The sequence below is a fragment of the Oncorhynchus kisutch genome, linkage group LG11, assembly GCF_002021735.2.
Source record: "Oncorhynchus kisutch isolate 150728-3 linkage group LG11, Okis_V2, whole genome shotgun sequence".
In the NCBI taxonomy this organism is placed as follows: domain Eukaryota; kingdom Metazoa; phylum Chordata; class Actinopteri; order Salmoniformes; family Salmonidae; genus Oncorhynchus; species Oncorhynchus kisutch.
In genome coordinates, this window is record NC_034184.2 from 157,102 (window position 1) to 181,312 (window position 24,211).

The following is a 24,211-nucleotide window of genomic DNA, read 5'->3' on the forward strand; positions in this document are numbered from 1 at the left end:
GTTTGCACGGATGAAGAGTGAGGGGGAACTGACACCGCTACTCCCACGTTTACAAACTATAGCACTACTGTTCATGTTGGCCAGAGACCGAAAGACGAGGGTCTTGTGAACACAGGAAATGACTGCAGGCATATGGAGCTAAACTGAGGAACTTTAAGACATCATTTCCGATGGACGACTAAACTGGATCGTGTTGCTTACAAACCAAGCGGAAGAAAACTGACTGCAACAGGGAGAGACACTACCTGTATCTGTTAAAACGTTTTGCTACAGTGTGCCCTAATGAACATGACCCTGTATTAGTCGACTTATGTCCTGGGGAGGGCAATGTATTGTACATACTGTAATAGGATTGGATCCTTCCTTGTATAAACAATATTGTAAAGCTTAGGTAATAAGTATAGCCACATATTGTTGTTCTCTCACTGGTGAAGATGAGATGGAACAAGGCAAATGAAGATATTGATAAACAAAAGCTATGGCACTTTAAATACGTTTTTTTTCCCTCCTTTCAGTGAGTGTATTAGGGACAGTTGAGCGCAGGGGAGATCTAAGTTCACTGCAGACATTTGGGCCTCGTTCAGTAGGCAAACGTTGTGGAACATTGCAGCTAGAAATGTTTGTTTTACATATCATCTGAATGTTACACAATGTTGTGCCCCAGGTTTGGTCGTGGCAGTCTGAAGTCTTGCCTTCAGTCGTTTGATGAGGTGAGTGTCATTGCACAGAAGCAGGGGATGCTGTACTTAGTGCCAAAACATTTTTTTTACATTTTAAATCCAACAATGACTGAGGGTGTTATCATCCATATCAGGTGAACGGTTTACAAATTACAGTACTTTTTGGACATTAGAGTATTGGGACAAATTCACTTATGTATAGTAAAGAATGTTTTTGGTCCCATATTCATAGCACTACATCAAGCTTGTGACCAAACTTATTGGATAATGAGTGAAAGTTCAACACAAATCTCATACCCCCAAGACATGCTAACCTCTCATTATTGTAATGGTGAGACGTTAGCTTGTGAGGTGACCTCACTCATCATTATCCGAAAGTGTGTAGAAACATATTGTATTTTTTACAATAAGTGACTCCAATGACACAAAATGACACCAGCTTGTTATAGTCCTTGTGTGCTATAAATATTGGACCAAATACTGACTACTTTAATAAACAAGTGAATTTGTCCCAATACTTTTGGTTCCCCAAAATGTACAAAAAGTGCTGTATTTCTAAAATGGTTCACCTGATATGGATGAAAATACCTTTAAATTAAAGCTGACTGTCTGCACTTTAACCTCGGTCATTGATTTTGAGTCCATAAGAAACAATGATTCACTAATTACGGAGGACACTGTATAAGAAACTATTTCCATACATTAAATTAACAATCAAAGGCTGTGGGGAAGAGTCCAGGAGGGAAAGAGTTTTTTATATTTTTGGTGGATTTGTTTTAAAATCGTTTTTATTTCACCTTTGAGGATCCCATTTTTACAGTTGGAGATTAAGCTTATGTCCCAACTGGCACCCTAATATAGTGCACTATATGGAAGAGGGTGCCATTTGGGATGTAGAGGATATGGGCAGCACTGATTAGTTGACAGAGTCAGACAGGTGTGTTCCGATTGGAGAGCCACGGAACTGAAGCATATCCAACCGAGGAGCGAGACAAAGGTCCGATCTTACTCCCTGCTGCTGAATGCACACTTTCTGGTCCTCTGCTGCTCCTAGTGTTTGCTATGTACAAACAATATTAAATCATTAAGAAATGCTGTGTGAGATTAGTTTGTCATGTCCTAGATTCAAACATAACATGGTAATGTTTACACAGGAGCTTAATAGAAGGGACTGCCTGCGTTTACATACACACTGCTGAAACTAAAGCCAGCATCAAACTGAAGTGGGCTTATCTGGTACTTCAGAATCTCATGTGCAAAAAAAGTTATACATTTTGAATCGAGTGCATTTAACACATCACAACATACTTTAGTCATACATGTTGATGTTTGGCAAGGACAAAGACATAGATGCATGCCCTGAACCTACAGTGCAGTCACACCCCTTGACTTTTTCCACATTGTTACGTTACCTTATTCTAAACTGGATGAAATAAAACTCAATTGCCCATAATAAGTGAAAACATACCATATTCACATAAGGATTCAGAACTTTTGCCATGAGACTCAATTGAGCTCGGGTGCATCCTGTTTCCATTGATCGTCCTTGAGCTATTTCTACAACTTGATTGAGTCCACCTGTGGTAAATTGGTTGGACAGGATTTGGAAAGGCACACCCGTCTATTTAAAGTCCCACAGTTGACAGTGCAAAAACCAAGTCATGAGGTTGAAGAAATTGTCCGTGGAGCTCCGAGACAGGATTGTGTCGAGGCACAAATCTGGGGAAGGGTACCAAAACATTTCTGCAGCATTGAAGATCCCCAAGAACACATTGGCCTCCATTCTTAAAATGGAAGTTGGGAACCACCAAGACTCTTTCTAGAGCTGGCCACCCAGCCAAACTGACCAATCGGGGGAGAAGGGCATTGGTCAGGGAGGTGACCAAGAACCCGATGACTATTTAATCCATTTTAGAATAAGGCTGTAACGTAATCTGGAAAAGGTCATGGGCTCTAAATACTTTGAATGCACGGTATGTGTTTAGGTGCAGTATATTCAAGTACGGGCAAGAGGAAGACTGCTGAAGCACCTTCCACCCTTCTTGTCGTACTTGAGTTGAATGCAATGCCATCTCTGACCAACATTCTTTCTTTGGAATAAATTATCTCCTGGGGGTGAACTGTGCTGTAGGGATGAGATTGGTAATGTGTGTGGTCCCTGGGAAGGATCTTGCAAGGCCATCTCAGTTAAGTGGGACCCCATAGCTGGAGCTTCTCTTAATCTCAGTCTGTCCAATCATCCAGCGCACACCAACCGACACTGAGAATGGAATAGAGGAATGTGATGAACATACTGTATGCTGAGGCGAATATTATGAAGTATGTGGTTACAGTATCCAGTGGAAATGTTTGACCAACTTTTTCAACGGTATGATGTGCCAACACTATCGTGTAAGCGATACCAACCAATGGCATTACAGGCATGCTCATGCGATATTATTCAGTACTATCCAAGAGGAAGGAACAATCGGTTCTCGCTGTTGATCAGTTTCAAAATATTTGGTAAACAATGGAATAGATTGAGGAGAATGTACTAACAAAAATACCTTTTAGCAAGAGTTAGTCACCTGTCACAAAGCGGCCCTGGTTGAAGGTGAATTGTCACGAAAAAGGAAACAGGGCTTGCAGTTGATGTACGACGCCTCCTGGCGGCCATGTTGGAAGACCACCGCATGAATTATTCTGACTACAGCCGAGTGACTGCCTAAAACTAGTTGATTCATCACCACAGTCCTTTCTGTAGAGTAACAAGGCAGCAAAGACAACGGGGGGGAAATGTTTACAGATTCGCCGCAATCATGAAACACCGTTAGTGAGAAGTCTCAAGAACTGTCAGAAAAGTTAGGAAACCATCTGACCGTCAAGCCCTCAATCCAGACAGCTGTCAGTAGTAACAGGCCTGCTACTGTACGATCAATTCATCACTGGTAAATCAAGTCAGATTTTCGAGTTTAGTTTAGCTGTTATGCTAACACTAAATTAAACAATTAGACTGCAAGCTAGCGGTTAGCAAGTGTCACGTGAGTTGAACATTTTGGAGAAGCCATTTATCACCATAAAGGCACCTTTATAACAAAGGATTGCATGCCTCCATCGCATTTGCAGACCAATGTAAGCCTACTATTCCTGATGTAGATTGGATAGAGAATTTAGGCTAATAAAACGCATAGGTTTATAGGCCATATCAGAGACGTTTCCTTTGTACGGGATTTTATTTCACCAGGTAGGCCAGTGGAGAACAAGTTCTCGTTTACAACTGCGACCTGGTCAAGATAAAGTAAAACAGTGCGACGAAAACAGAGTTAAACATGGAATAAACAAAACGTACAGTCAATAGAAAAATCTGTATAGTGTGTGCAAATTTGAGTAAGGAGGTAAAGTGGCCTTTGATAAACAATTCGACTACACATGATTACCCCATACGAGGAGAAAAGAAAAGTGCAGTATGCTGTAAATAATGCGTCCAAAATACCAGTTTCAAAACTGCGATCTTTTTTTTGTAAGGGTGGATAAATGAGCAGAATTGTGTTTTTAATACGATGGTAGCCTAGGCCTACTCTACTAAACACTGACAACAGATGAATAAAAACGACCTCGTCTTGAATGCAACCAGCTTGTCAAAAGTATTTTTTTTGCATTTATAGGTAACCTTCTGCCTAAATTCTAATCTGCTACGAAATGTCATGACGTTAATGTGATAATAGCTGGATTCCTTCTAGCCATGACCATGAAAAGGGTAGACGCAAATTGTACAAAATGACCTACATATGGAGATCATTGTTGTCCAAAATAAAAATCCTCCAGTGATTATCATATGATTATTCATAAGAGGGAAAATGTATGGACATTACAGGGCAAAGACCTCAATGTGCCAAGACAACCTGCTGTGTGACTGACTATTTGTTCCAGTCCAACAATAGATTGAATCTTTATGACAAACACCTGAATGAATTAGTCTTAACATCAGGTGTGCTTTTCATTTGTTTATGTACTGTAGGTTCACCAGCTGACCTCAAGACACCCATGTGGATGGGATTCCCACTGAAGATGAAATGCTGCAGCATCAGTTTCTACTACTTGGTCACTTTCCAGATATGAAAAGGAGACAACCCTCAATTATACAAGATGGTTGTCATATGCTGTGGTTAACCTGAATGATTCTGTGCCATTTGAGTAGAGCACCTTCACCTCGTCGTCATGACAAAAGTAAACCATATGAATATATCAAATGTAATGTGTAAAAGACTGGATATTGTTGTCTGGGTGAAATGAATCGTCTCATCTCTGCGGAGACGAGCACCATTGAATAAAAGTTATTATAGCCAACTATTTTATTTCTTTATAGTCTTAGGCTAACCATTTTCATTATCACAGTGCCACTCAGCTGTTCTGAGAAAAGTATCTGGCATTGGACTTGGTAGTTGTGTGTTTTAAGCTAATGATCGCATCTCACCACCTAGATTACAAGGGTTGGATTTGAACCAAAGCATGTACAAAATCCAGTATAATGATTAGCCTCATATACATCTTCTAATGGTATGGTTTTTAAATTGATAACATAGCTGAACAATATGTAAACAGTGTGGGAGTTAAGCTATTCTTTGCTTCAGATGCAATGTCAAGGGGTGCATAGCAAATGCCCATAAGGATAATGCCATCATACTGTAGGCCAGTGGTTCCAAACTCCAGTCCTTGAGTACCCCAACAGTACAGTTTTATTGTAGCCCCAGACAAACACTGGATTCAACTTGTCAACTAAATCGTCAGGCCCTCTGAGTTGAATCAGGTATGTTTGTCTGGGGCTACAACAATGTGTGCTGTTGGGGGAACTGGAGGACGGGAGTTGGGAACCACTGCTGCATGCCATTATAAGCTACAAAATGGGTTCACATGGCTGATATCCTGAGAAATAGTGATAGTCAAATACAACTCATTGTAGAATTTATGACTGAACAAAAAGGTCATGTTCATTTGAGAATACAACAGAATTGTAATCTGTGATTAATCAACACTAGTTCATCTTGAAAAATAGTTTAATTAAAACAAGTTTAAACACAGCTTACTTGCAGTTTGAAATGATATGAATGTGTTGATTCTTTGAAGGTTAAAATGTCTAACCTTTACATGCAAGTTAACGGTTGTTACTAAAACAATGCCAGGTGAAGAAAAAGAAATGTCCATCTCCACTGCAATGGAGGTTGGTGGCACTTTAAAATGGGGAGAACAGGCTCATGGTAACAGCTGGAGTGGAATGGTAATCAAGTACATGGTTTCCATGTGTTTGATGCCATTCCATTCGCTCAGTTCCAGGCATTATGAGCGGTTCTCCCCTCCACTGCTCCCTGATCTACAGTGGGGAGCACACTTGATTATTAACTACTTAGGTTTGACACATTGAAGCAGGTGTGTTAGTACTGGAACAGAAGCCTGCACCCCCAGCAGGGTTGCCCTGCTCCAGTTGTAAAATGTTTATACATGTGTCACTTTTAAACTATTTTTGCTAACATACTGTAGGTATACATAATCCATGGCATACAAGGATGTACCGGTACTCTCTTGGGACATTCATCTGCAGACGGATCCATAGCGCTCTGTAGCTGAGGACAGAAAACGTCAAAGAAACAGGCTTCATTGTACTCTAATTAGACAGCACTGAATATTATGTTGAAATATCTCTGTCCTCAGTTTCTTGCTAGGGACTCGAACTGGAGAATAGTTTCATGAGGTCTTCCCAAAGGTCCTTGCCCTATCCAGAGTAGCCTACTCTCCCTTCTCTGACAGCTGGAACAAGCTAGCTAATCCTTTCACCCTCTATGGCTGTTAGCTAGCAAACTGGTGATATTTAATTCACGTAGCTAGCTACACAGTATGTAATGCTAGCTAACATTATGTTAGCCTGCACACTAAGTTTCTGTAGTAAACTAGCTAGCTAGCTAATCATTTTCAAAATATATTTACTTACTTGAATAAGTTCTCCCACTGCCTCCATTTTCTGGGTTCTTAGAAAAACGAAATAATGGGCAATCTTCCCGAAGTTTTTGGTGGTAGCAAAACGCAGCTAGCCATGTGGACGACTGAAGGAATTCCAACATGGCGCTTGGTGTGGTTGCTAGGTGATTTGTGACGCAACTGCAAGCCCTCTATAGTGAACTTGAATAATTTTGGTCTCAAGGGACAGATTTGGCTCGGGGGCCACTAGTTGATGACCTCTGAAATATATACCCATAAGACCAACCTGCAGAGCAGAAGGCCACAGTGGCCAGTATGGTGAGAATAGACCCAGAGAGGACCAGCTGGACCAGGAGGAGGTAGAGGGGGTATAGAAGAAGGCAGGTCCAGCCTATCCAGTTGATCAGGGCCCAGGGTCCACGCAGAGGGGTGACTATAGGGCCAGGGAAATATCCGGTGTGGCTGTAGTCCTCCTGGAACTGGTCCTAGAAGCACAATACATGAGCACATCATAACCTAACCTAACAAACAGGAGCATAGTCCATTGGCTTCACTGCCATAACCACAAGGAAGTGGGAAGGGAGGGGTTCAAAGTCCTTAAAGCTGTCTTTTTGTATGTCTGATATAGTATGCCAAAATCATGTCTTTTTGTGAATCTCTTTAATGCAGTGCAATTTAGTACTAATCTAAATGGGGCATAGGTACATGTTCCAGATTGTGCATGTGCTGCTCCCATGTTGTGTTGCTGCCTTGCTATGTTGTGGTTTTAGGTCTCTTTATCTAGTGTTGTTGTGATGAGTGTTTTGTCCTACATTTATATTCTATTTATTTATTTTTTTAATCCCAGGCCCCCGTCCCCGCAGGCCTTTTGCCAGGCCGTCATTGTAAATAAGAATGTGTTCTTAACGGACTTGCCTAGTTAAATAGAATAATAATACATTGATGAAAGTGTTTGGGTCGTAACTTGGTTAAATAGTTGTTGTTTTTTTAAAATGGACCATTTTAACATTGTCTCCAAGAGCACATGTTCAAATTGATTAAAAAAACAAGTTCCCATCTCAGGAGGTTAAATAAAATGTTTTATATGGTGTGCCAAAGTGCCAAATAAAGTAACAGGGTTTCTTCTTCAAATCAGCCAAAAATCCCCCTGGGACGGGGAATGGAAACTTTTGTGCAACGGAGTGGCAATTGAATGCAAGCTTCACAAAATGGTTTAGTTGTTAAAACATTTCTAGCCTGTCTATCTATGGGTAACAGGGTTAACGTGTTATGCTCAACTGGCTCAGTTTCCCACCAGAAAAATGGCCAAAAAGTATAGAATCAGCTTTTACACTATGATCTCACTATTCGATGTTCAATGGAAAACTTTTTTTTTTAAGGAATAGTTTCACCATATTAAAGCGAGAGTTCAGGTCACTTACCAGGGTTGACCAGAAAATGAAGGACAGACATAAATGCTGAACTTTGGCACTTTAGCAAGACTTTATTCATATAAAAAAATCATATTTACTGAATTCGCCATGTGGTCTATATTAAAAACTGAAACTGAATTCGCCATGTGGTCTATATTAAAAACTGAAACTGAATTCGCCATGTGGTCTATATTAAAAACTGAAACTGAATTCGCCATGTGGTCTATATTAAAAACTGAAACTGAATTCGCCATGTGGTCTATATTAAAAACTGAAACTGAATTCGCCATGTGGTCTATATTAAAAACTGAAACTGAATTCGCCATGTGGTCTATATTAAAAACTGAAACTGAATTCGCCATGTGGTCTATATTAAAAACTGAAACTGAATTCGCCATGTGGTCTATATTAAAAACTGAAACTGAATTCGCCATGTGGTCTATATTAAAAACTGAAACTGAATTCGCCATGTGGTCTATATTAAAAACTGAAACTGAATTCGCCATGTGGTCTATATTAAAAACTGAAACTGAATTCGCCATGTGGTCTATATTAAAAACTGAAACTGAATTCGCCATGTGGTCTATATTAAAAACTGAAACTGAATTCGCCATGTGGTCTATATTAAAAACTGAAACTGAATTCGCCATGTGGTCTATATTAAAAACTGAAACTGAATTCGCCATGTGGTCTATATTAAAAAGGGCACTTCATTTAATAAAACATGCTTTTAAAATCCAATACTCGTGCACAATTTCCACTTAAAATATCAAAGGGACGCAAGAGGCACTTGTAGAATGACCTGGCAATTTCCATAATATAAAACCGTGTAAATTAAGCGAGTTTGAGCTTAGTCCTTGGGGCTTACTGCGCTCCAAAGAGCTGGCTGTTCCAAAAAATACAGCTCTATCTAATCTAATCCAGATGCATGACACTATAAGAATACAATGAATCAAACTAACATGGGCCAGTTTATCAGAAAGAGTTTGGTGCAATGTTTGCGAATTAAACATTGGGGACAGAACAAAGTTATAAAGTGAAGAGTAGGTATTGACATTAAACTAAATTTAAATGGAGAGTTTTAGCTTTGTTTTTGTTTTTATTCCTTTAATAGTGAACAAATAGATGCAAACTCTGCACCTTGTGCAAATGCTTAGTTGGTAAATCTGGTCCATAGTGTGAGCTCTCTCCTCAATTATAACACTACCTTCTCCTGGTAGAGTTTGTGAAGCCAGGAAGAACATTCAGCCTCATCTTCTGGTACGGACTCCAGAGGGATTCTCCTAGAGACGGGGAGGCATAAGAGGCATAAGAGGCAGGCGAGGCATAAGAGGCAGGGGAGGCATAAGAGGCAGAAGAGGCAGGGGAGGCAGAAGAGGCAGGGGAGGCAGAAGAGGCAGGGGAGGCATAAGAGGCAGGGGAGGCATAAGAGGCAGGGGAGGCAGGGGAGGCAGAAGAGGCATAAGAGGCATAAGAGGCAGGGGAGGCATAAGAGGCAGGGGAGGCATAAGAGGCAGGGGAGGCATAAGAGGCAGGGGAGGCATAAGAGGCAGGGGAGGCATAAGAGGCAGAAGAGGCATAAGAGGCAGAAGAGGCATAAGAGGCAGAAGAGGCAGAAGAGACAGGGGGAGGCAGAAGAGACAGGGGGAGGCAGAAGAGACAGGGGGAGGCAGAAGAGACAGGGGGAGGCAGAAGAGACAGGGGGAGGCAGAAGAGACAGGGGGAGGCAGAAGAGACAGGGGGAGGCAGAAGAGGCAGGGGGAGGCATAAGAGGCAGGGGGAGGCATAAGAGGCAGGGGGAGGCATAAGAGGCAGGGGGAGGCATAAGAGGCAGGGGGAGGCATAAGGGGGAGGCAGAAGAGACGGGGGGAGGCAGAAGAGACGGGGATGTTTTCAGCTGTCCAATTCAATTCCATAGAACTTTATTGTCCATTAAAATACACTGAAAAAAATAAGCTTAACAAGTGTTGTTCCCATGTTTCATGAGCTGAAACAAAAAGATCCCAGAAATGTTCCATACGCTCAAAAAGCTAATTTCTCTCAAATGTTGAACACATTTGGTTACATCCCCGTTAGTGACCATTTCTCCTTTGCCAAGATAATCCAGCCACTTGACAGGTGTTGCATATCAAGAAGCTGATTAACAGCATCATTATTATACAGTTGCACCTTGTGCTGGGGACAATAAAAGTCCACTAAAATGTGCACATACACACAATTCAACAGATCTGAAGTTGAAGGAGAGTGCAATTGGCATGATTACTGCAGGAATGTCCACCAAAGCTGTTGCCAGAGAATGTAATGTTTATTTCTCTACCATAAGCCGACTGCAATGTCATTTTGGCAGTACGTCCAACCGGCCTCACAACCCCAGACCACATGTATGGTGTTGTGTGGGCAAGCGGTTTGCTGATGTCAACGTTGTGAACGGAGTGCCCCATGGTGACGGTGGGGTTATGGCATGGGCAGGCATAAGCTACCGTGACGAGATCCTGAGGCCCATTGTCGTGCCATTCCTCTGCCGCCATCCCCTCATGTTTCAGCAGGATACTTAATTTTTTTAAATGACCTTTATTTAACTAGGCAATCAGTTAAGACCACATTCTTATTTATAATGACAGCCTAGGAACAGTGGGTTAAATGCCTTGTTCAGGGGTAGAACGTCAGATTTTTTACCTTGTCAGCTCGGAGATTCGATCTAGCAACTAGGCTACCTGCCGCCCCAAAGCACGGGTTCATGTCGCAAGTATCTGTACACAATTCCTGGAAACTGAAAATGTCCCAATTCTTCCATGGCCTGCATACTCACCAAACATGTCACATATTGAGCATGTTTGGGATGCTCTGGATCTACATGTATGACATCATATTCCAGTTCCCGCCAATATGCAGCAACTTGAACAAGAATGGAACAACATTCCAGAATCAACAGCCAGATCAACTCTATGCGAAGGAGATGTGTCTGGCTGCATGAGGCAAATGGTGGGCACACCAGATATTGACTGGGTTTCTGAACCATGCCCCTACCTTTAAGGTATCTGTGACCAACAGCTTCATGTTCCCAGTCGTGAAATCCAGATTAGGGCCAAATGAATTTATTTCAATTGACTGATTTCCTCATATAAACTTTAAGTCAACAAAATCTTTGAAATTGTTGAATGTTACGTTTATATTTTTGTTCAGTATTAGTCCAATAAACCAATATAAGGGCCTTGAGATCAGTGAGTTTAGCCTCTAACTAATGGCCATCCCAGGTTCCACTCACAGCCAAGCTTGCGATAGAAAATGCAGGCTGAAATGAATTATTATATACCTTATGTATAAATCTGGATGATATTTTTTCCCGTTGATAACTCCCAGCAAGGTTGGTGTTTCGTTGTTTCTGAAATTTAGTGTACAACAGTAGACCGCAGCAACTGAAGGGGTAACAGACACAAAAACATTAAGTTGTCAAAAGATCATTGGCATCAGTCTTTATCCAAAATAATGGGGATATACAATCATGAGTCATGACATGTGTAGCATTTGGTCATTCTGGGGCTCCCAGGGGTTCCATACCTGTCCCTCTGAGGTTCTGGACGGCTACCCAGAAGCCCTTGGTCCTGGGCAGGAGGTGGTGTTTGAGTTTAGGCAGGCCTTTCTTCTCTGCCACCTCCATACTGATCTGATGCTTCTCCTCTGTGAAGCGTGTTCCCTCACAGTGGAGCAGGAACTGGCACACAGAGAGTCACTGTAGTGTCACTGCTGTGTTTTGACTGACCAACCAACCTGCATACTCAGGTTTACAAGGTGAGTATCATTATATTCTCACGTTATCCTTCCTAGACTTGTGACAATATTGAGTGTGTCGATCAATACAATCTTATAAGTGAACAACCATACTGCATATGCATGTTTACATAGTTGCAAAGAAAGTTTGGAATAAGGAGTTTGATAAGACCTGTTATATCCTCTCGAACTATAAAACGCCCAGTCAACTTTTGACTATTAAGTGTCATTATTGATTGTGTTCATGGCTCACCCAGAAGTTCTCGGGGTAATCCCGTAGGTTCTGAAGACTCTGGACAAAGCTCCTCTTATCCTCCTCCCACTTCCTCTTAATAAACACCATTTCCAGGAAGTACCACATCCAGCCAATCACAGGCAGGTACGACAACTCTTTCTTGGCTAAACATTTGGAGGCCTGGAAAGGGAAAGATTATTCAAACACATTAACACAGAGGGCATCAAACAACGTCTGAAAATCCTAGTCTCTTCTCAGTCTTTATACAATTCCTTGCTTCCCACCTTCAACGGTATTGGAGGACAATTTCCAAGGTCCCTCCCATTGGACGTTCTTCTCCAATGCGTTTTGAGAAGGAGACAACGAGAGAGGATATGATGAATCTAAGACCGATGAATTGAGAAAAATCCCTGTTCTCTTACCCCAAGGACCCCGAATCTGTCACAGAAGGCCCAGCCACACAGAAAGTCTATTTCAAAGTTGTGGTTAAGGACGATGATGGCGTTCTCTTTGCCGTAGAATTGGTAGTCCGCTGGGTCTGTGTAGAAAGTTACTTCAGTGCCAGACCACCACTCTAGGAGAGCCACAGACTCTGGGGAACACACAATATGACATTAACATAACACAGCACAACCTAGCCTAGCAGAGCATAAATAATAGACCACGGTGTCAGCAGCTACAGTAACTTTATATTTCAGTTATTGCACAAAAGTTAGAGTATAGCCCCTGCAGCATCAGTTAAGAAAGCGATATCCTACTCACGGCTGGTGAGGGAATATCCCAGTTTACAGTTGATACGCCGGGCCAGCTGCTTGTTGATTGGCCAGAGGGGCAGAGTGCAGATCTGTAATAGGTTGACCAGGAGACCGCTGACCAAGAACCCATAGCAGATGATCAGCTGACACAAAAACTGTCCCTTCAGCCACTGTACCAGACCCATCTACAGGGGAGGAAATGAGGAGTTTATTAGGCATAATAAAGATATAGTTGATGCACAGCAGGTGACATAGGAACCACTGCACCAGCCCCATCTTTCCATTGGAAGCTAGACCCTGTTGGTATGAAAACAGAAATCTGACCACACCTTCTTCTGCGCTGATTGGAAAATGACTTGGTGAAAATCAGCTCATCATTCAGCTGGCCAGTTCTTTCAGATCAGAGGACAGATCTTTGAGACAGCGGCAGACATTTTAGTCATTTAGCAGATGCTCTTATCCAGAGCGATTTACAGGACCAATTAGGATTAAGCACAGACAGATATTTCACCTAGTTGGCTCTGGGATTTAAACCAGTGACCTTTTGGTTATTGGCCCAACACTCTTAACCGCCGCCACAGACCGATCCAATCTCGTACAAACATCCAATATCCTGAACAACATACAATAGACAAGTCTGAAAGACAGATATGCAACAATGAGAGAACTTGTAGTTATCAGTATAGGTCTTACTCAAACAGCCAGGATCACCTGAAGCATGCACCGAACAATGGAAACCTGCACCGAACAATGGAAACCTGCACCGATCAATGGAAACCTGCACCGATCAATGGAAACCTGCACCGAACAATGGAAACCTGCACCGAACAATGGAAACCTGCACCGAACAATGGAAACCTGCACCGAACAATGTAAACCTGCACCGAACAATGTAAACCTGCACCGAACAATGTAAACCTGCCCCGAACAATGTAAACCTGCCCCGAACAATGTAAACATGCACCGAACAATGTAAACATGCACCGAACAATGTAAACATGCAGGAGCTGGCCTACTATGCTCTGTCTGCATGCATTTACATAGTGTGCGCATGCTTCTGGAAACAGACATATGAACACACTACCAGTGTTTTAAGTCTGATTAGTAATACTTTCCTGTGGATATTTTATCTCCAATTCCCAAAGGGTATGAGGACCAACCACCCAGAAAACCAGTTGAGCAGGTTCCCCAACTGGCTGACCAAATTTGGCCTGTGGGTGGTTTTATTTGGCCTGTGGGTGGTTTTATTTGGCCTGTGGGTGGTTTTATTTGGCCTGTGGGTGGTTTTATTTGGCCTGTGGGTGGTTTTATTTGGCCTGTGGGTGGTTTTATTTGGCCTGTGGGTGGTTTTATTTGGCCTGTGGGTGGTTTTATTTGGCCTGTGGGTGGTTTTATTTGGCCTGTGGGTGGTTTTATTTGGCCTGTGGGTGGTTTTATTTGGCCTGTGGGTGGTTTTATTTGGCCTGTGGGTGGTTTTATTTGGCCTGTGGGTGGTTTTATTTGGCCTGTGGGTGGTTTTATTTGGCCTGTGGGTGGTTTTATTTGGCCTGTGGGTGGTTTTATTCGGCCCCCAAGTTTTTTGAGCAAAAAAAATAAATAAACGTAATTGTGTGTTTTTCATTGTTGGACCGAAGACAAAAACCCCCCACCAGAAAATCAGCTCCAAGTCATTTTAGTTAAGAAATCTGTTCAGGTATTCCCACGCATAGAGAGATTTGACGTGATCATATGCAAATGTAAGCAGGCTTTGAAATGATATTTTAGTCAAACATATCCGTTTGGGTTTCTCGCGGTCAATATGGAGTCTACAAATGATTTGTAATTATGTTCCGGCCCCACAACCATCCGCTCAAGAAAATATATAAATACACACACACACACACACACACACACACACACACACACACATATATATATATATATTTTTTTAAATCAACCCACAGCTGAATCTAGTTGATGATCCCTGTGGTGGAGTAAGTTCAAATATGATTTTATTCAACATTCTGTCTTGGAGAAGTCCTGAAATGGACATTTCCAAATAGTTGAACTGCAATATATATTAGACGTGAATTGCGAAAGCTAATAAATAAAAAAAACACAATCGGGCAAAGTTCACCCCACCCTTGCTCCAGAACAGTGGGAACTACCCTTATGACTCATCTCTCGCTCTCCTGACAGAGGCTGACAAAGTGAAGCGCTCTCTGCACTCCAAAGAGCTGTTCAAGAAGAAATTCAGCCACTCAACAATTACACTTTTTCTTCTCTCGCTCTCCTGCCGTCCCGGCTGTATAGAAGTCATTGAGGTTAACTATGTAAAGACTAAAAGGATTGTGTAGGCCTCCCACTACGATCCATAAAGGTTGACAACATACTCATACTAGAATCAGGACAGAAACAGTCTTGGTCCCAAAAGTCTTGTTTGATAGGAACTTCTTGTTCATGTAGAATGATCACAAGCACTCACTGTGTCAAACTTGTTCACTGCTGCTGCTCTAGTTTCAACTGTTCTGCCTTATTATTATTCGACCATGCTGGTCATTTATGAACATTTGAACATCTTGGCCATGTTCTGTTATAATCTCCACCCGGCACAGCCAGAAGAGGACTGGCCACCCCACATAGCCTGGTTCCTCTCTAGGTTTCTTCCTAGGTATTGGCCTTTCTAGGGAGTTTTTCCTAGCCACCGTGCTTCTACACCTGCATTGCTTGCTGTTTGGGGTTTTAGGCTGGGTTTCTGTACAGCACTTTGAGATATCAGCTGATGTACGAAGGGCTATATAAATACATTTGATTTGATTTGATTTGATAAGAACTGTGAATAGGAATCTTCCTATAGAAAAGGTAACAATTCCCTGTATAATGTGTGGTAGCATTGGAAATAGTTGATAGTCCGCAGAACTCACTCGGTTTCACCTCCTAGCAGCTCAACAAGGCACATCTAGGCAGACTGTTTTTGCACGTACACATGGTCATGAGATAGCAGTCTGACTATACAGAGTTGTGTACATATTACCTCAACTGGTGCCCCCACATTGACTCTGTAACCCCCCCCGTCCGTCCGTCCGTCTTTAGCCTCACTAATGTTATGCTGCTCTAACTTTGTTACTGTCTTTTATTACTTAACACGTATTTTTTCTTAAAACTGCATTGTTGGTTAAGGGCTTGTAAGTCAGCATTTCACTGTAAAGTTGTACTCCGCATGTGAAAAATAACACTTTATTTGATGACACACCCTGCTGATCCCACACCCTGATGACACACCCACACCCTGATGACACACCCACACCCTGATGACACACCCACACCCTGATGACACACCCACACCCTGATGACACACCCACACCCTGATGACACACCCACACCCTGATGACACACCCACACCCTGATGACACACCCACACCCTGATGACACACCCACACCCTGATGACACACCCACACCCTGATGACACACCTCACTCTGGGAACTACTACAGTATATACCAATAGCAGACTGGCACTACTGCACCACAATACAATCTACTATGGAGGAATTTACCTCAGGGGAGTGGTTGTGTACAGTAGCATATCAAACCTCCAGTGGCGACCTGTCATTCAGGGCAGAGCCCCACATTTTTAGCATTCACATGCATATAAAATGTTGTTTTTTGGTGGGGGCTTACCTGTTTCGCATGTTATTTTGGCATTAATACGTGTCACATCAGTTTGCAAATAATGTAAAAAATATATTGGAGTTAATAAAGCCACATACTCAAGAAAACAAAAGGGACAATGTTTGTAAGGCAGCTTCAAAATGCAGGCGTTTCAGCCTAGCTCAGTGCTTCCTGTGATGGTAGGGCAAGCCAGCAGAAAATACAGAGCGTTGCGCCGTGTTTGGCTCAGTGTTCTGTCACTCATGGGAACACTGTCACCACCAAGTCGAAGGGTAGAGCTAGAAAAGTCAAGCCCCTTGGGTGCTGCCATAGAGTTACATTAGAAGTCCCTATCCAAGAACGTTCAAGGTAATTAGAAATATATATTTTTTACCTTTATTTAACAAGGCAAGTCAGTTAAGAACAAATTCTTATTTTCAATGACGGCCTAGGAACAGTGGGTTAACTGCCTTGTTCAGCGGCAGAACGGCAGATTTTTACCTTGTCAGCTCGGGGGTTTGATCTTGCACCCTTTTGGTTACTAGTCCAATACTAACCACTAGGTCAACAGCAGCTTTGATTGGACTGATATCATACTTTCAAAATCTTTGCTAGCATCATCATGAAGCAAGTCTCTCTTTTATTTAACCAGGTAAGCTATTTGAGACCAAGTTCTAATTTACAACTGCGACCTGGCCAAAATAAAGCAAAGCGACAAACAGAGTTACACATAGAATAAACAAACATACCATACAAAAAGTCTATATACAGTGAGTGCAAATGACGTAGGATAAGGGAGGCAAGGCAATAAATAGGCCATAGTGGCGAAATAGTTACAATATAGCAATTAAACACTGGAGTGATTGATGTGCAGAAGATGAGTGTGCAAGTAGAGATACTGGGGTGCAAAGGAGCAAAATAAATAACAGTATGGGGATGAGGTAGTTGGATGGGCTATTTACAGATGGGTATTGTGGGATTCTGCATTTTACAATATAGCCATTAACAGACATACAGACATGGTAATATATATGATTAAATATTACCTGATGTTGGCTGTGTGAAGTATCTGCATTTGTGCACTTGAGCATCATCATGAGATTAAACTGCTTGCTACATCTACTTGTCTGTTTGTGTGTGACAAGAACTGAGTAACATGGTGTGACCTGCATGTTGCAAAACTGTAGATAACAGCCCAGCAGATGCTTTGTCCTTGTGTTTGTATGTAACAATATTGAGCACATGGTGTGACTTGCTGTATCTTACAAAGTTGTGATAGGGAGGGGTGGTCATCACGAGGTTTAACTGAGATGGAAAAATACTGAACAACACAATAGCAGGAACTGAGCAACTGTTCTAACTAGGCAGCGATACCAGAACAGTAAGAATCTATACATCGACGGAGGGAGGACTCCAAGAAGCACCAAGAGGCGGGGACCCGCCTGAACGCCTGCGATAGGCTGAGCAAGTCTAAACCACGCCCAGCCTCTACTGTGATGTTCCAACCCGTCTGTTGGCCTTATGTCCATCACAGTATAAGAACAACTGTTTACATGCATCCTGTCAGTTCCCTGTTCTGCCCTGCGTGGTATTACAGTGAGCCCGTATATACGAAAGTTGCATTTGCCATTTATTACTTAGCTAATAAAAAATACATAGTATGCAATCGGTGACTCATTGTTATATTTATCCTGATACCAGATTCGAATTTACACAACTCTAACACTATGTACAGTGATCCGGTGAGCTGCTCTGACAGCAGATGCTTAAAGCTAGTGCGGTAGATATGAGTCTCCAGCTTCATTGATTTTTGCAGTTTGTTCCAGTCATTAGCAGCAGAGAACTGGAAGGAAAGGCGGCCGAATGAGGAATTGGCTTTGGGGGGTGACCAGTGAAATATACCTGCTGGAGCGTGTGCTATGGGTGGGTGCTGCTATGGTGACCAGTGAGCTGAGATAAGCCGGGGCTTTACCTAGCAAAGACTTGTAGATGACCTGGAGCCAGTGGGTTTGGCGACGAATATGAAGCGAGGGCCAGCCAACGAAAGCATTCAGGTCGCATTGGTGGGTAGTATATGGGGCTTTGGTGACAAAATGGATGACACTGTGATAGCAAATTGGACGCAGTCTGAGTAGAGTGTTGGAGGCGATTTTGTAAATGACGTCGCCGAAGTCAAGGATCGGTAGGATAGTCAGTTTTACGAGGGTATTATTGCCAGCATGAGTGAAGGATGCTTTGTTGCGAAATAGGAAGCCGATTCTAGATTTAATTTTGGATTGGAGATGCTTTATGCGAGTCTGGAAGGAGAGTTTACAGTCTAACCAGACACCTAGGTATTTGTAGTTGTCCACATATTCTAAGTCAGAACCGTCCAAAGTAGTGATGCAGGACGGGTGGGCAGGTGCGGGCAGCGATCGTTTGAAGAGCATGCATTTAGTTTTACTTGTATTTAAGAGCAGTTGGAGGCCACGGAAGGAGGCCACTAAAGGAGAGTTGTATGGCATTGAAGTTTGTCTGGAGGTTAGTTAACACAGTGTCTAAAGGGCCAGAAGTATACAGAATGTTGTCGCCTGCGTAGAGGTGGATCAGAGAATCACCAGCAGCAAGAGCGACATCATTGAGGTCTACAGAGATAATAGTCGGCCAGAGAATTGAACCCTGTAGCATCCCCATAGAGACTGCCAGAGGTCCTTGACAACAGTCCCTGGTTGGTTAGGATGACAACAGGTATTGTCTCTTATCGATGGTGGTTATGATATAGTTTATGACCTTGAGCGTGGCTGAAGTGCACCCATGACTAGCTCAGAAACCAGATTGCATATCAGAGAAGGTACGGTGGGATTCGAAATGGTCGGTGATCCGTTTGTTAACTTGGCTATCAAAGACCTTGGAAAGGCAGGGTAGGATAGATATAGGTCTTTAGCAGTTTGGGGTCTAGAGTGTCTCCCCCTTTGAAGAGGGGGATGACCGCAGCTTTCCAATCTTTGGGGATCTCAGACAATACGAAAGAGAGGTTGAACAGGCTAGTAATAGGGGTTGCAACAATTTTAGAAAGATATGGTCTCGATTGTCTAGCAAAGCTGATTTTGCAGCTCTTTCAGAACATCAGCTATCTGGATTTGGGTGAAGGAGAAATGGGGGACGCTTGAGCAAGCTGCTGTGGGGGGTGCAGGGCAGTTGACCGGGGTAGGGGTAGCCAGGTGGAAAGCATGGCCAGCCGTAGAAAAATGCTTATTTATCACGGATATTTATCGGTGGTGAGAGTGTTTCCTAGCCTCAGTGCAGTGGGCAGCTGGGAGGAGGTTCTCTTATTCTCCATGGACTTTACAGTGTCCCAGAACTTCTTGGAGTTTGTGCTACAGGACGCAATTTTCTGTTTGAAAAAGCTAGCCTTTGCTTTCCTAACTGCATGTGTATATTGGTTCCCAACTTCCCTGAAAAGTTGCACATCGCGGGGGGCTATTCGATGCTAATGCAGTACACCACAGGATGTTTTTGTGCTGGTCAAGGGCAGTCAGGTCTGGAGTGAACCAAGGGCTATATCTGTTCCTGGTTCTACATTTTTTGAATGGGGCATGCTTATTGAAGATTGTGAGGAAAGCACTTTTAAAGAATAACCAGGCATCCTCTACTGACGGAATGAGATCATTATCCGATCGATTAGGTCGATTAGAAAGGCCTGCTCACTGAAGTGTTTTAGGGAGCGTTTGATAGTGATGAGTGGTGGTCGTTTGACCGCAGACCCATTACCGATGCAGGCAATGAGGCAGTGATTGCCGAGATCCTGGTTGAAGACAGCAGAGGTGTATTTGGAGGGCAGGTTGGTTAGGATGATATCTATGATATCTACGTGTTTACGGATTTGGGGTTGTACCTGGTAGGTTCATTGATAATTTGTGTGAGATTGAGGGCATCAAGCTTAGATTGTAGGATGGCCGGGGTGTTAAGCATGTCCCAGTTTAGGTCACCAAACAGCACGAGCGCTGAAGATCGATGGGGGGCAATCAATTCACATATGGTGTCCAGGGCACAGCTGGGGGCAGAAGGTGGTCTATAGCAAGCGGCAAAAGTAACAGGCTTGTTTCTGGAAAGGTGGATTTTTAAAAATACAGAACTCTGCAGGCTAACTTCGCCCCATATGGCAGTTCTAGTGTAGTGATGCCTCTAGCACGGAGATGCAGTGCCTTAGACCGCTGCGCCACTTGGGAGCCCATATTTCCATCTCTTAAATTTCACCTACTGTTCCGACTTACTAGTGCACATGTAGCCTTTAACCTGTTTTTGATCAATGTAATTAGCAAATATTGTAAGAACTTATTGTCTGCTTATATGCCCCCTTTATTTTAATACGGTTCTGACTTGGTGTACAGGGAGAACACTGTAAGAACGACCAATGTTCTGATTTCTGTCGCTGTAAATTTCAAAAGTGCTGAACAAATAATTATATTGACTACATCTGTCCTAGCTCCCTCATTAATAATGTCTTAATCTAAATTATGGATTGCCTCTTATCCGCTTGTCGTCCCCTTATGCCATAGTTTGTACATCTCATTTGTTAGTAGAAACCACATTTGTTTAAGCAAGTCAGCCATGTCAGCTGTTTTTTTGAAAGGCAGTAAACGAGGCCGAATGAACTGTTTCGCTGTCAGACAAGGCTCCACTGATAGCCAGGTGTAGTAGTGTTGGGACTGCTGTTGGGACAGCTTTATGTAGGCCCTAACAGTTTGTGGTCACAGTTTGTCACCGTTATAGTGCAATTAATGTATTGTGGCTTTGCTGGCATGCATCCCACATGGTTTGTTTTGCCCACCAAGATTTACATGCTAAAATCACCACTGCAAATCTCACCTATGCTTTTAGGAAGCATCAGGAAGGGAGAGAAATAGTTTTGCATGTTTATAAGCAATACATGTATACAATTCAGTCTCTTGGAGTTAGACACCGACTGTACAAAACATTAGGAACACCTGCTCTTTCCATGTCATAGACTGACCAGGTGAATCCAGGTGAAAGCTATGATCCCTTATTGATGTCACTTGTTAAATCCACTTCAATCAGTGTAGATGAAGGGGAGGAGACAGGTTAAAGAAGGATTTTTAAACCTTGAGACATGGATTGTGTATGTGTGACATTTTGAAGTAGAATGGGCAAGACTAAATATTGAAGTGCCTTAAAACAAGGTATGGTAGTAGGTACCAGGGGCACTGGTCTGTGTCAAGAACTGCAACACTGCTTGGTTACACACACACACACACACACACACACACACACACACACACACACACACACACACACACACACACACACACACACACACACACACACACACACACACACACACACACACACACACACACACACACACACACACACACACACACACACACACACACACACACAATTGGCGTCAACATGGGCCAGCATCCCTGTGGAACACTTGAAACCTTGTAGAGCCCATGCCCTGACAAATTGAATTGGTTTGTATCTGCAGGGCAATGACATTTAATTAGAGCAAAATTAGAGCAAAAATAAAATACATTGATTTCAAACTAGAGCCAAAATTATTTATCTCCTCAACAGATTATTTTGGTGGTGATAACATTAATCTCGTAAATTATATACTTCAAAGTCACAAAGTATATTTCAATGATTGAAATCTTCCAGACTATGGATTTAATTGTAATCAATAATTGTTATGGGTGTAACAATAATCTTACCAAGGACTCTTCCAAGTAGTCTAGTTGTATTATAATAACAATACAGGAGTAGCCTAATATGACAGAGTGGGGGAAAAAAACACATTTTGACAACCATAATAAAAGTTTGTTACAGTACCTACCTTGTCCGTTGTCCCTGGCTTTAGTTCCTTTCTGTCAGCGATAAAGCTGTCCAGACACTGACGGAAATGTTGTCTCCAAACTGTCTGTCTGTAGGCTTGATCAGAATGAGCATTGAGAGATGTCCTTATGTCCCCAAACGAACTCCTTCAATCTAATTATAGGAACACCCGCCGCCAGAACACCCACCTGACAACACGCCACTTTTATTTGGCATTTTCTCAATTGGTCAAAGTTCACCCTCTCCCGTTTCAAAAGGAGGCGAGGAGAGGACGGAGGAGAGGACGCGAGTAATCGAGAAAATTCAAAATGATTCTCGTCATTCGGGGGGGTTGCATTGGGTTCGCCTACCCTACGTGTTTATTACAGCTGATGTGAGGAAATCCCTCTTGCATGTGCTCGCTGCTGCTGCTGTGTGTAAAAAGTGTAGAAAGTAGAAACTTCTCGTGCGGAAACAATAGGCGGGGTTTATATGACTTTGCCACTTGCCCAGATAATGACAACCCAAACAATGTAGCGCCACTGCTGAACTTTCTGTCTCAACTTTCTATTTCATTATTCGGCCTGTAGCTCCATCTACTGGCTGATTAAGTGTATTGCACTAACGAAGCGTTTCCTACAGAGCTGTGTGTACTAGGGCTAGGCTTCTACAGTATTTGATCAGCCTATGATATTTAGTAATAGTGTGTTAGTTGACTGCTTCTCTATGTAGCATTCACATGTTATATTACAGTTGGACTTATTTAGAAAACCTTCTAGAACAGTGGCTGACAGCAGAGTGATGGTATGCCTACAGCCTCTCCCTCCATAGTTATTTTCTTGAATGAAGATATCTACATTTAGTGAACCTAGGTTATTTCTCTCTCATTGTTCCAAAAGTAGAAGCCACGGTCTCATACAAGGCATCTAATAGTGGCATCTGAGAGAGAGCGTGAAGAGAGAAGGCTCGATGCCATGGCCTTGGAATCAAAAAACATCCTCATGAGAGCCAGTAGAGGGTACCAGAGATGTATTAAACAGAGATTCCTAGTGGTATCCTCAGCCCCAGTTCACAGAAGTTCCTAGAGGTATCCTCAGCCCCAGTTCACAGAGGTTCCTAGAGGTATCCTCAGCCCCAGTTCATAGAGGTTCCTAGAGGTATCCTCAGCCCCAGTTCACAGAGGTTCCTAGAGGTATCCTCAGCCCCAGTTCACAGATGTTCCTAGAGGTATCCTCAGCCCCAGTTCACAGAGGATCCTAGAGGTATCCTCAGCCCCAGTTCACAGAGGTTCCTAGTGGTATCCTCAGCCCCAGTTCACAGAGGTTCCTAGAGGTATACTCAGCCCCAGTTCACAGAGGTTCCTAGAGGTATCCTCAGCCCCAGTTCACAGAGATTCCTAGAGGTTTCCTCAGCCCCAGTTCACAGAGGTTCCTAGAGGTATCCTCAGCCCCAGTTCACAGAGGTTCCTAGAGGTATCCTCAGCCCCAGTTCACAGAGGTTCCTAGAGATATCCTCAGCCCCATTTCACAGAGATTCCTAGAGGTATCCTCAGCCCCAGTTCACAGAGGTTCCTAGAGGTATCCTCAGCCCCAGTTCACTAAGGTTCCTAGATGTATCCTCAGCCCCAGTTCACAGAGGTTCCTAGAGGTATCCTCAGCCCCAGTTCACAGAGGTTCCTAGAGGAATCCTCAGCCCCAGTTCACAGAGGGTCCTAGAGGTATCATTAGCCCCAGTTCACAGAGGTTCCTAGAGGTATCCATAGCCCCAGTTCACAGAGGTTCCTAGAGGTATCCTCAGCCCCAGTTCACAGAGGGTCCTAGAGGTATCCTCAGCCCCAGTTCACAGAGGTTCTTAGAGGTATCCTCAGCCCCAGTTCACAGAGGGTTCTAGAGGTATCCTCAGCCCCAGTTCACAGAGATTCCTAGAGGTATCCTCAGCCCCAGTTCACAGAGGTTCCTAGAGGTAT

The 24,211-nt window shown here is 43.0% G+C and overlaps 2 protein-coding genes across 10 annotated transcripts in view; one reads left to right on the forward strand and one right to left on the reverse strand.

The window, feature by feature from the left end:
* Positions 1-1,773, forward strand: part of LOC109882110 (mitogen-activated protein kinase kinase kinase 4) — a 61,424-nt gene extending 59,651 nt beyond the window's left edge. For all 4 annotated transcript variants that reach the window (XM_020474199.2, XM_020474200.2, XM_020474201.2 and 1 more), the window contains one exon: positions 1-1,773. In XM_020474199.2, the coding sequence (XP_020329788.1) occupies positions 1-21 (21 nt within the window). In that variant the 3' untranslated portion in view covers positions 22-1,773.
* LOC109882111 (1-acyl-sn-glycerol-3-phosphate acyltransferase delta) lies at positions 1,451-22,680 on the reverse strand. 6 transcript variants are annotated; one of them, XR_004211541.1, is made up of 10 exons: positions 22,268-22,445; positions 12,807-12,984; positions 12,467-12,636; positions 12,063-12,224; positions 11,600-11,753; positions 11,355-11,457; positions 9,249-9,324; positions 6,916-7,114; positions 2,711-2,940; positions 1,629-1,740 (listed from the first exon to the last, which is right to left on the reverse strand). XR_004211541.1 is itself a non-coding variant. In XM_031835167.1 (9 exons), exons 2-9 carry the CDS (start codon positions 12,982-12,984, stop codon positions 2,864-2,866), a joined length of 1,119 nt encoding a protein of 372 aa, XP_031691027.1. In that variant the 5' UTR covers positions 22,268-22,680; the 3' UTR covers positions 1,451-2,863. The 6 variants fall into 6 exon arrangements, 5 of the variants coding, with proteins under 5 accessions (XP_031691027.1, XP_031691026.1, XP_031691025.1 ...); XM_031835167.1 differs by having other exon boundaries at positions 1,451-2,940; positions 22,268-22,680; XM_031835166.1 differs by lacking the exon at positions 2,711-2,940 and having other exon boundaries at positions 1,451-1,740; positions 22,264-22,589.
* Between the last annotated feature and the right edge of the window lie 1,531 nt (positions 22,681-24,211).

Excerpts from the sequence above, each read along its gene's own strand:
- LOC109882111 (XM_031835166.1), bottom strand. The coding sequence starts at position 12,984 with ATGGGTCTGGTACAGTGGCTGAAGGGACAGTTTTTGTGTCAGCTGATC. Across the intron at positions 11,754-12,062 it reads ATTACCCCGAGAACTTCTGG|TTCCTGCTCCACTGTGAGGG; the intron begins GTGAGCCATGAA and ends TCTGTGTGCCAG. Across the intron at positions 11,458-11,599 it reads CCAGAACCTCAGAGGGACAG|TTGCTGCGGTCTACTGTTGT; the intron begins GTATGGAACCCC and ends TTACCCCTTCAG.